Source organism: Triturus cristatus, chromosome 12 (genome assembly GCF_964204655.1).
Source record: "Triturus cristatus chromosome 12, aTriCri1.1, whole genome shotgun sequence".
Lineage (NCBI taxonomy): Eukaryota > Metazoa > Chordata > Amphibia > Caudata > Salamandridae > Triturus > Triturus cristatus.
In genome coordinates this window covers 8,943,767-8,956,712 of record NC_140595.1, presented here as the reverse complement: position 1 = coordinate 8,956,712, position 12,946 = coordinate 8,943,767, and the positions used below count along the sequence as shown (strand labels likewise).

Below are 12,946 nucleotides of genomic sequence, written 5' to 3'. Positions count from 1 at the left end.
CATGAGATACCATTGCGGTCTGTGCCACAACCACAACCCCAATATCCCCTCCGGCGGGAAGCAAAATCTCTCGTTTCTGAAATTCTTGAACAATTGGAGTATCAAGGAGTGATTGAGACATGTGTGTCACAGATGAATAACCCTCTTTTTACAGTAACCAAACCAGATGGGTCGTACCACTTAGTTTTGGATTACTGACATTTGAACTCTCTTTGTCGTAACTGTGCGGTTCAGAATACCCATAGCTCAGGACTTGTAGACAGTCTTGTGCGTAGTAATATAAAACTACACTTGACATTTCCAATGGCTTTTTTAGCCACAATCTGTCCTCTATAAGTAGTCAATGGACCGTTCTCACCCTGGGCGGTAAACAACAACAATTTACAAGATTAGCCATGGGCTACAAAAACAGCCCGGGCATTTTTGCCGCACGTGTTGTCTCTGTTAGACGTCATAGACCCTGATGCGTACTCGTACGTTGTTGATATTTATCTCATGGACGACGAATTATGGCCGCATCTTTGTCGCGTGGACTACGGTTACAAATTTTACTTTGTAAAATCACACATTGCAGAGTACACAGGTTGTTCCTGGGCTACGAGCTCAATAATGAAGGTAGAGGCCTGGCGCCTCACTTCCTGGAGAAATGCGCACATTTGCGTTCTCCTACAACTGAAAAAATTGCAATCCTTGCTGGGATTTTTAAACTTCGGACGAACTTACATTCCGGATTATGCCCAGCGTATCAAGCCGCCGTATACCTTGATACAACCTACCTTTACAAAAGCCTGCTGGCTCCCGGAACATTCCGCTATTCTGCAATCCTTGCAGTCTGATCTTATTGAATCTAAATACTTAACGCGTGAAAACCACACAAACCTGGTGATAAGAATTGTGCCAGGGGCAGTGGGTTTCACCTACTTGACATTTAATGAAGGTGACGCAGTACCTATTGCTTACAAGTCACATTTGTTAACTCCGCAGTCCAGAAGGCGATCATAAAGGAACGTAAACTGGCGCAAGGAAAACGTATGATGGTTGTAACACCATATTCTGCTCTTGAAGCTGTAACGAGAGCCAGTGTGCCAAACTCAAAAGCTTTACATCCGCGTTGGATACAATGGGCTACTTCGTTGACATCATCTGATGTCCCCTATATCTGTGACTCCTCACTGCAAACTCAGGAGTTCTTACAGTATGAATGTGTTCATCCTGCTCCTCTGTCTATGCGTCCGCTCGAGGACTACCGTTGTATCATTGATACGACGGTTCAGTGCAACAGGCGACCGGATCAAAACATTCTTACTCGGCAGCTTGCCCAATAGTGGCAGGTACCATTGTGAACGGTGAGTTCAAGTCCAGTGTCGTGCACACGCAGGCTCTAGGGGACTGTACCACCCAGTTAGCGGAGCTACGAGCTCTGTTGCTAGCACTGGAGTTTTCTGATCCTAATGGTGGCTACCTTGATTGTAAGGGTCTCTTATTACTGTGTTCAGTCTTTTAATGACAACTTATTCTTTTGGTCTCAGAATGACTGTTGTGATTCTAAAGGCAGCGCAATTAAGCATAAAATGCTTTGGGTTCGAGTCGCAGAGCTTAAAGAACGTCTGCCTCTCACACAAGTAATTCATACTCTTGGCCACCAGCGCGTAGGAGTACACGCGGTCGGTAACAGTTTGGCTGACGAAGCAGCTAAAACGGCAGTAGCCACTTAGTCATGGATCTTGTAACTGCTGCTACTGATTAAGATTGATGATGACATCTTGGCAGCTATAGCTGCTACAGAGAAGGGAAGTACATACCCATAGGGTTTCCCTTCAAAATTCTCTTATCATTTAAGACCCGATAAAGTTCCCTATGTGAGAATTAATGACGTTGGTGACAGGTTGATTCCCAACCAGGACCGCAGACAAGCTTTGATAACAGCCGCACACGAAGGCATGGCCTCGGCTCATGCAGGCGTTTCGGCGACTGTCTCTGTCTTACAGCAACGTTACTGGTGGCGTGGGTTATATAAACAAACCCGTAATTATGTGCTTTCTTGTGACATTTGTCAGCAGATTAAACGGTCAACAGCAGCACGCCCGCCACAAACACAGCTGTACATTTCGAATAAGCCATTCAATTGAGTTTATTTAGATCACTGCGGTCCATTTTCTTCTGATACTGCGTATAAGTTTATCTTGGTTGCAGTTGATTTGTGCACATGTTTTCTTTGGGTTTGGCCACAACGCAGTGCTGACACACAAACTGTCATCAGGGATTTGCGTGTCTTTGTGGGAATTTTTGCATGTGGCATCTTTCATTCTGACCAGGGTCCTGAGTTTGCCTCTTTGTCCACCCCGGCATGGGAGGCTCGACATCTCGATTTGGCCTTCCATTCCGACTTTGAAGGCAGAGTTCAACAAATTGAGCAGAATAAGCGCATTATTGTCCCAAAAATAAGTTGATCTCACATCTGCCCGTGAGACCCTCATCCTTCACGTGGCTAACACCTGTACAGAGGTACATGCGCTTCTTAATACCGATCTCCCACTACATTTTGGGGCGTTGATTCACACTACCGTCAATGCTTTTAACACTACAGACATTGCCCATTTTTTTAAGGCTGTGGTCTCTGGCCTTGTGACCTCTTTTCAAACTATAGTCGTTAGGTTGCGATGAACCACGAGAAGGTACTTCCTTTGGTGATCGCGCTCCTTCCAGCATTGTCTATTTGAAGGCGCCCTACACCGCTCGTGTGAGCTCATGGAGCGATCACGATAAAATTCAAAAGTTCTTAAGATATACAAGTGGTATATCTTTCTACTCCCATAACAGGGAACAAATGACAGTGTTTGTGACTATCGGGCATATGTACATTTATTCTATCACCCATTGAGGTGTAACCGGGATCGCTTCTGAAACATATCGACCTTGTAGGAGGTGACTCATTATAGTACACCATCTACACCTCCCCACTTTTACTATTCTCAGCCAGGGAAGACAATAAAGTATTTTCATTCCACTAGCCAGAGAATTTTTAACCATCTCACATTTTCTTTTAACGATCGGACGCACTACACATTCTCACCAATCGCTGAATAAAGTGCTCCTGCATCTACGTAAGTCGTAGCATGCCCCGTCCCGTAGAGGGGCGGGAAGACCCCAATGATGAAGCATGACACTGAATCGGGTTTCAGTGTGTGAGGGGTATTTTACAATTTTTTTAAACATTGCCCTTCCCACAAATTGAGAGAAGGAGCTCTGATCCTTTTGCACCATTTTTCACGTATGGCTAATCACTTCAAATAAAAATAGCAGCACACACATGGGTGCATATATATTCACATAATACATGGTAGAATCCCTATATTGATGAGGATCCCCTGGAAGAGAAGAATAAGTTACTTACCTGTAATCCTAGTTCTCTTCTAGGGGAATCCTCATCAAACTCCTAAGCAATCCTCCCTCCTCCCCAGACGAATCTGGCATACTGAAATTCTTCATGTCTCCTTAAAAAAGAACTGACTTATCAGTCACTCCTAAGCATGATGGGATACAGGATGTCAGAGGGGCCTTAAAGGCACGATGCCAGTTTCCATTTGTTTTGTGTTTTCAATGCAGCCTATGGGCTAACAATGCCTTTGCTCTCCCTTGCAATTTTTTCTCTCCAATAAAGGCTTTATTTCGAATCCCTGTGCTGTCATTTTCTGACATCAGAAATGCTAGAGTCTTCTATATGGTTTATTACAGGAAAATGCAATGTACAAAAGGCATTTTTAGCCCTCAACACAGCGGGGGGTATGTATGTAAGTGTGTGTGTGTGTATGTGTGTGTATGTATATGTGTGTATATATATATATATATATATATATATATATATATATATATATTCACTTTAGCTGGACATTTCACTCGTAAAAAACCAATGAAATTCCCCCGTTATAGTTAGTGCAGGCAACTATAACTCACGCGACCGCAATCCTCTGCTGATGACGTCAGATATTACATCACTGTATTTAGACACTTATTTACCCATGTCTTCTTTCATTAATCTTTAGCTATACATATATTACAAATATTTATTATTCATAAAGACAGATATGTCATCAGTGATGTAATATCTGACGTCCAGCTAACTATAACATGTGTGAAACCTATGGTTTTTTAAGTGAATTTGCAAGGTTTTTTAAATGCTAATTCGTAACTATAACGTGTGTGAAACCTATGGTTTTTTTCAGTGAATTTGTACGGTTTTTTAAATGCTAAGTTATGTATTTTTATTTTTTTCAGGTTTTTCACCGTGCACGCGCTGTGGGCGCACGGTGCGCTTCGCGCACTGAGCAACCACGGTTCTCAGTGCTTGCCATGCGCGCGCGGTGCGCGCACCTCGTGATTTAAAAAAAAATAATGTTTTTTTCTCCCTTGGGGGTCCTTCTGTGACCCCCTGACCAAGGCTAGGGGGTCAGGAACTGTCCACTCAGCCCCCTTTTCACGTTCTCCACCTTTGTTTTTCAACGCCTCAGACTGCGAGAGACAAAATGGCGGCCGACACTTCCTGGTTTCGACCGATTCGAATGTTTACCGACATCTAACAACCAATCAGAATTGCGCACGGCAGGGTGCGCGCACAGTGCGCGCGTATAGATATTGATATGCTTTTAAATGCTATTTTCACAGGAAATACTGAACAGATTACACCAGACCTTCAAAGGCACTTCCTTGACCTTATGGCTACCTCTCTGCCAAATTTCACGTAATTCTGTTAGCTGCGACTAAAGGTCCTATGGAAAAATGCATGGGGACCCCCCCCCCCCTTTTTCTCGGCCCCCGCTTGGCGAATCACCCCAAGACTTTCAGGGTAGGAGCTGAACGGAGCGCCCCATTTGTTTTGAAAATTTCGCGAGGATTCGTCAACCGGCGCCAAAGTTATTTTAAATAGAATTTTGAGATTTCCTATGGAAACTAGGTTGTAACTATAACTATCTACTGTGTCCTTTTTGATGGTACATATTTTTGCTTAAACTATATATGTAATATGTGTGTGTGTGTGTGTGTGTGTGTGTGTGTATGTATATATTATATCCCCTTCAGGGTCCCCACACATGGGCGTAAATATTCAGTGCTTATGACTCTGACAATTTCCCTGGAAGAGAACTAGGATTACAGGTAAGTAACTTATCCTTAGTAAATTAGGTTACCATCATTTGTTTCAACTTACTATATTTGTCCAGTTCTTTGCCTTTTTGAGATGCAGTGCTTTTCCCAGGGAATCACTTCTATTTTGAGAGAGGCCACTTTAGAGTTGACACATTCTGGATTCAGAAACATTTTTGTGTAGTTTCTCTGATGATTGTTTCTGAGGTGTGCTGAGGGTAGTGCGACCTTTGCCTTTTTTTATAGGGATTTTATAATTTTGCAGAGTGTATTTGTCACTGGTGGGTTTTCATCCACAGTCTTTCTGGGGTCCTTTGTCTATAGAAGAAGGAATTTAGTTCTGGTGTCAACTCACCATGTCTTCTGTGGCACTCAGTGGTTTTTATGGTCTTGAGTGTTTTACGTTTGTCAAAGATAGTTCAGGACAAGGTGAAATTTGGTGATGGAGCTGTGGAGTACAATGGTGAATAGTTGAGTTGAAGCACTGTAGGTAGGGTCTTTGAAGTCTGACCTTTGTTTTGAGAGAAGCCCTTTCGTTTGCTGAACTTCCACTTGTTGCTCCCTCTTTGTAAGTCTTCTTTTGTCCCCTTGCTGATTCTAGCCATTCCTTTCAGGGACCCCTGTTAACCGGATCCCCATCATGGCCAAGCAGGTCCTGGACCTGTACATGCTGTACGTTCTCGTCACCGAGAAGGGTGGCCTCGTGGAGGTGATCAACAAGAAGTTGTGGCGGGAGATCACCAAAGGTCTCAACCTACCTACCTCTATTACCAGTGCGGCCTTCACACTCCGGACTCAGTGAGTACTGCGTGCGCCACCCTTGCCGCTCTCATTGCGTACCTACTCATGCATTGCACTCGTGTGATCCCTGAGCGAGTGAACTTACAGCTGCTCACTGTGTCCCCTCCCATGCTTCCGCAGATACATGAAGTACCTTTACCCCTATGAATGTGACAAGAAAGCGCTCAGTAACCCCAACGAGCTGCAGGCTGCCATTGATAGCAACCGGAGAGAGGGGCGGCGCTCAGGCTTTGGTGGCAGCCTCTTTACCTACTCTCCCAGTGGGGCCCCAAACTTGCTGTCTCCCCCGAAACTCCAAGGACTTGGGCTATCTGGCACCACCAACGGAGGCCCTGCAAATCTGAAAATCAAGAAAGGTAAGAAGGAGTGCGTGTGTGCAGGTGTTGTGTCGACACGTTAGCTGCTGGTGCTATAGCAAAGGGCTGAGATATTGGAGAGTGAGCGAGACAGACCGGGATATGGCGGCTTTTTAAGGTGTATTGAGTGTGTACAGCGGGGCAGAGACAGAGGTGGTAGAGAATAAGTGAAGGGGAGATGGGGGTGGGGCAGAGCGTGAGGTTGATGGGGACAGGTTGGGTGTGGTTATGGTGTGGAGTTGAGGCTGGTGACACTCGCGTGCAGTTTTCACTCCAGTGCGTGAGCACATGTACAACAAGCCTTTCACAAGCACAGTCCTGTTTGAGGTCTCCCTGTCTAAGCTAGCCCTTCGTGTGCATTAACTCTGCCAGCACTACGCATGCCATATCCTGGCGATGCCACCTGTTGTCTGCTTCTTACAATCTGCTGTACATTTCCACTGCCTGACAGTGACTCCATCGGTTTCTTTCAGAAGATGAGGTGTCTGTACCAATAGCTGTCCCAGCCCGGGTTCCAGTATCTTTAAGTGGCCACCAAAAGGCGGCGGCTGCAGCACAGGCTGTGGCTTTGGAGAATCTAAGGGAGAAGATGGAATGTGGGGAGCCCCCAGAAAAGAAGCTGGGTCTGAGCAGTGAGGAGCAGCAGCGAGCGATGCAGAGAGCCATTCAGCACAATCTGCTTGCCATGTCTTCCCAGCTGCCCATGAGTATACGCATCAACAGCCAAGGTATGTCCTCCATGCCAGCGCTTGTACCTTCAGCACACTGCACCCAACATCTGCCTCCTTCGAACACCAAGATATCTTGTCAATGCGGAGCACTGGTACCTGCCCTCCCCTTTCATCCCCTACATCGGCCTCTTCTGAGCACCAGCAGTGAACGCATCTCAGTACCATATACCACTTGTACCAGCAGCTCCCCCTCATTGTTCTCTTCTGAGCACCAACAGTTAAGTATCTTATCAGTGCGGAGCAGTTGTACCTTCAGGTCTCCCCAGCCTCCAACACTGGTCTCCTCTGAGCATCCGCAGCCTAGACATCCTCTGTGTGCAGCGCTTGTGCCTTTAGACCCCAAACCTTCAACATCTGCCTCTGAGCCTCATCAGTCGAGGTATCTCATCAATGTATAGCGCTTGTACCTGCAGCCCCTCTGACCCCCACACCTGCTGCCTCTGAGCCTCATCAGTCGAGGTATCTCATCAATGTATAGCGCTTGTACCTGCAGCCCCTCTGACCCCCACACCTGCTGCCTCTGAGCCTCATCAGTCGAGGTATCTCTTCAATGTATAGCGCTTGTAGCTGCAGCCCCTCTGTCCCCCACATCTGCTGCCTCTGAGCCTCATCAGTCGAGGTATCTCTTCAATGTATAGCGCTTGTAGCTGCAGCCCCTCTGTCCCCCACATCTGCTGCCTCTGAGCCTCATCAGTCGAGGTATCTCTTCAATGTATAGCGCTTGTACCTGCAGCCCCTCTGTCCCCCACATCTGCTGCCTCTGAGCCTCATCAGTCGAGGTATCTCGTCAGCGTGCAGCGTCTGTACTTCAGCCTCAACCATGACTGAGCATTCCCTGAAGTGCCCACATAACTGGCTGCTGTGATAGAATGGCGAGACTGCCCTGGCGCTCCCTGTCACGCCTTCCAACTCGGAAGAGGCTGAGCCAGACTACAGGCTGTGCACAGATCATCCCTGCAGGATGTGCATTACGTATTGGCATCCAATTCTATTAGGGGATGGGAAGTATTGCTAAACCCTGGTTTATATATATTGAGCGCTGTGGAGACGAGTGTGGGGGGGGCGCTGCAAATTGCGCTTTTAAGAGCTCTGGATCATCGCCAGAGGGCGGCTGCAGGTGCTACGTTACTCTGTAGTTCTGTAAAGCCCTACTTCAGACCTGTGCAGACCCTTTTGCATTTTTACCACTTAACCCGTTCCTCAGTGTAAAAGCGCCCACTAAGACTGAGTAGTTTGCTAAATAAACAGGGTTATTACATTGGTACCAATGTCTGAAAATCCAGAAATGTGGTCTCTTTCTGGTGAGGTTCAGCCTGACCTGTGCTGCTGCTTCTCTGTGGTCTCCGTTTGCCCAATGGGCTGCCTCTTGCGTGTGCTGGTTGCACCCTATTATCTGTGCGAGCCCTCGCCCCCTTACATTTCGTGCATTATTCGCATACAAGCAGCGACACTGGTGCTAGTGCCCCTTGGTGAGCAACATGTCTGAACCATTCTGCGTTCCATACATATTGAGAACTGTTTCTATTAGTTCCGATACATTAGTCTAGACAGGAGTGGACAGCAGTGCCATCTTTGTTCCTCGGCGCACCCCGTCCCTAGGCACAATTGTGGCTATAGATTCGCATGCGCTGCAGACTCCTGCTATCTAGTGTTCACTTGCCTGCCCCCGCAGGAGACGTCTTCTACATCCTGCCCAGCGCCCTATCCCAGCGTGCTGAGCATCTGCCATCTCCTCATGCCGTCCCGCGTTCCCACGCGCTGGTTTCTCTCTTTGCTGAGTTTCTAACTGGACGCTTTCTTAGCATTTCTGGCCCACCTGTGCACACCAGCCTCCTCCGCATTTCTGGCCCACCTGTGCACACCAGCCTCCTCAGCATTTCTGGGCCCACCTGTGCATACCAGCCTCCTCAGCATTTCTGGGCCCACCTGTGCACACCAGCCTCCTCAGCATTTCTGGGCCCACCTGTGCATACCAGTCTCCTCAGCATTTCTGGGCCCACCTGTGCATACCAGTCTCCTCAGCATTTCTGGGCCCACCTGTGCACACCAGCCTCCTCAGCATTTCTGGGCCCACCTGTGCATACCAGTCTCCTCAGCATTTCTGGGCCCACCTGTGCATTCCAGCCTCCTCCGCATTTCTGGCCCACCTGTGCACACCAGCCTCCTCAGCATTTCTGGCCCACCTGTGCACACCAGCCTTCTCAGCATTTCTGGGCCCACCTGTGCATACCAGCCTCCTCCGCATTTCTGGCCCACCTGTGCACACCAGCCTCCTCAGCATTTCTGGGCCCACCTGTGCATACCAGCCTCCTCCGCATTTCTGGCCCACCTGTGCACACCAGCCTCCTCCGCATTTCTGGGCCCACCTGTGCATACCAGCCCCCTCTCCCACCCTTACCTCTCTCTGTGCTCCATCCTACTTGTACCTCCCCGCCATCATGCGTTCCACTACCATGGAAGCGTAGGGACCCCCTGATGCTGAGTAATAGACTCCATGCACCCCTGTTGAATGATGCCGCGACCATCATGTCCTTTGGGACGCCTGCTCTAACAGGTCACTGTCCAATATACGCAGTCGCTCAACTGTGCATTGGTACTCTCCATCCTTGCTGACTGCTGTCCAGTATGGTTCGACTCTGAGCGATATGAACCACGGCCATATACAGACCACTGTCTGACCTCCCAGACTCGTTGCAGCTGTGCGATTTTTAAAAGCGAATGAAAGAGCGTTCCCAGCAGTCCTTCATCCTTCCTTTGGGAGTTCTCGTTCCCTTGTATGTCCTTCACCCTCATTCTTCGTGAACATTGGGTTATATTTCATTTAGATGTTCCTCTCTTCTGACAGGCTGTGGTGTTGCTTCCCCTTGTTTAAGTATATGTGCTTCATATATATCCTACTGATTCTCACGGTGTACTTGCTTGTGGGGGACTATTACGGTTCGTTTCCTTCCCCTCCAGGTGACAGCCGGCAGGACTCTGCCATCAGCCTCACAACGAACGGCACAAACAGCATCAGCATGTCCGTGGAAATCAACGGCATCGTCTACACAGGTGAGCAGCTCTCAACCCAGACGCCTTCTTTTACAGTCTGGATGGCACCCCTAACGTTCTAGCAGTCTGAAGTTTTAGCCGCTGGTGCTAAATGTTGCAGCCATCCGTATCTTACTCTAGGTTCATCCTTTAACAGGGCTTTGTCGTTGATTCTGTTTTACAACTGCAGGGCTGCTGTTTAAGGACATCTCAGAGGAAGGGTAGGGGTCTGATTGGACATGAAGTGTCTGCTTGAGCAGTGGGAAGGTTTGCCTGGCTTGACTGTACCCAGGAAGATGCCCTGTGCAATAAAGATTTGATTCTGGTGAGCGGCATCTGTCTGTTCTCTACTGGGATATTAGACAGTGCTCAAGGGGGGATAGTCTTCGAGGGAGGCTAGGTTGTTGGTGAGGTCTGATGTGCGGTAACAAACGTTTGGAGGAAGTCTTCCAGGATCAGAAGAGAACGTTGAGGCGCGCCCTTTCTTAACCATGGTCTTTCATCATTAGACTTGGATCGAGGACAAGAAATTAATACCTCTGTTTTATCAATCCAAGATTAGAATATCACGAATTTGACATATACATCGACATTATAGTTAGACAATATTGGTCTTTCTCGCCTCCTCATCGGTTCCTTCTATAAATATAAGCTGTATACGCCAATGATGATCGGCAAATAATTACGCTATTATAAGTGATTATACATATTTTTAATAGAATTCTTCATAAACACACGTGTTTATTCCTCGGTTATTAGAAAATTGTGTGGCTTCCCTGACGAAGGCGCTAGTGCGCCGAAACACGCGTCGAAGACGACCCATTGCCGCATTGTATTTTAATGATTGTTGATCTATATTTTATTGTACATGTATCATCTTTTCTGGTTATTATACTAAAATTATATGGTGTATGATTTTAATAATTTAGGAAATAACCATAGAATATTAGATTTTTTTATTTGTTGTATTGGAAAAATGTGTTCCTTTTTTTAAAAGTTTTTTACAGAACAGATTAGTTCTTCTTTATAATAAAGAAAGAAGCTTTTTTTTATAATTGAGTGGTACACTGTGCTTTATTAGATAATTCATGTTTCCTGTTTTTGAAAAATACATTTATTGTGATATTCATCCTTATTTGATTGCCTAGGAATTTATTACCGACTATATTTGTTGCCCTGTCCTAGGAATTGATCTACATACCTTACAGGAGGTCCTTGATATTTTCAAAGGATGTGCAGCTGTCTCCATGCAGTATTCATTGGGGTACTCCTTGATTGTGCAGTTCAGCGGTTTGAAGGGTGCATGTTGTCTACGCTGGATGTGTAGTGGAAGCGTATTGCAGACAGAGCGTGTTGGACCAGTCCAGCAGCAGTGAGGACTGCCACTCGTGTTCCTTGTGGTGGAGAAGACCAGAAGTAGACTGTGTTGCCTTTGGTGTGGGTTTATCGGTGATAATTTGCTTAATGTTTGTTGTGTTCAATGGTTGTGGAGTAAGTCATGAACTCTGGGTGTTTCTCCAGGAGATGAGCTCCTGAAGGACAGTGTTGCATCAGCAGAATTCAGGGAGTCTGTGGGTCAGGTGTGAGGTTATCTGCCCAGAGTGGTGAATGCGGCATGTGACTTGGAGGTGAGTGATGGGTTCTTCGTAAGCAATACCAGGAGGATTTGGTGAAGACACCTTAGCAGGTCTTGTGTGTGCACTGTGTGTGCTGTAGGCTGGATGGAGAAGGATGTTTAGAAGGTGCAGAGGTGGCAGGGATTTGTTTCACACCTACTGTCCAGCGAAGAGATCAGTGATGTATGTAGTACAACCTCCTGTAGCTCAAGGTGTACGGTCTGCCAGGTGCATGGAGTATGTCTGTTGATGAGTGGCATGTAATGGAGATTAATTTGGGGAGGTGTCTGCAGTTGTCTTTTGGGGAGTGTGGTAGCCAGCACATTGTGTAGCTTAAACTGAGGTGCAAGAGCCATTTAATCTGGCCCTTTCATATCTCTGTACTTGCCACAGAACCCACCTGCACCCTTTGCTTGGAGACCTAGCAGAGGGGGCTCCGGAAACCAAAGAATCATGGTTGCCAAAGGTGCTTGTCAAGTGACGTCAGAAGGACATAGTATCCTGCAGACCTTTTGTGTTTTAAGTAGTTCGAGGCATGTGCAGCTGTAGATACACAAGCTTTGCATACTCCTGCAATCTAGTGTTGGATCCGGATGTGTACACTTTTTTTTCTTGAAGAAGGCTTTTGAGTCACAAGTTTGAGTGACCCCTCCTCTTGGTGATAATGTGCATTGGCATTGACTCCATTGTTAGATTGTTTTCTTTCTGCTGTCTGGTTCACACGTGTTTGGTTGCGCTGCGGTATTGTTTGATTGCGCTTTACTATCTTGCCTATCAAGATCTTCGCTCGTCGAGTTGACGCGTTTCAACCTCGCCCCCTACAGGGCCATCATATTCACTCTCCACCAGGTTCTGCAGAGAATGCCTGCTGGTGATGGAACGGATGCCTTTCCCTTTCTGCCATCGCTGTCACACAAAGTATCCACGGACCAACTCACGTCCGGAATGTAATCTGTTTTTGTCACCGGAACAGAGAAGTGGATTGCAAGGCCTGTCACTCATTCTGCTCGAAGACATCACTCCCAGACCGCCGAGCACGTTGGTTCGAAATGCAGCGCGGGAGCTTTGAGGACACTCCTAACATCTTCAGCTATGATAACGTCAGTGAAGAGGAAGAATAATATCCTGAAGATTCCATAGTGAAAAAAGAGGCGTTCTCGTTGAGGGCAGTTCTGTCTCTGACGTAGACTTTGAGATGAAAGACTTGACACCGACTTCACAGTCCATGAGTACGGTACCCCCTGTCCCTCAACCCTGTGCTGAACATTCCCAA

The 12,946-nt window shown here is 47.0% G+C and overlaps 1 protein-coding gene across 2 annotated transcripts in view; it reads left to right on the top strand.

The window, feature by feature from the left end:
• The window catches only part of ARID3A (AT-rich interaction domain 3A), a 211,397-nt gene that overhangs the window by 149,497 nt on the left and 48,954 nt on the right, over positions 1–12,946 (top strand). For both annotated transcript variants that reach the window (XM_085638946.1, XM_085638947.1), the window contains exons 5-8: positions 5,754–5,937; positions 6,061–6,296; positions 6,770–7,024; positions 9,986–10,078. In XM_085638946.1, the coding sequence (XP_085495072.1) occupies positions 5,754–5,937; positions 6,061–6,296; positions 6,770–7,024; positions 9,986–10,078 (768 nt within the window). The remainder of the gene's footprint in view (positions 1–5,753; positions 5,938–6,060; positions 6,297–6,769; positions 7,025–9,985; positions 10,079–12,946) is intronic.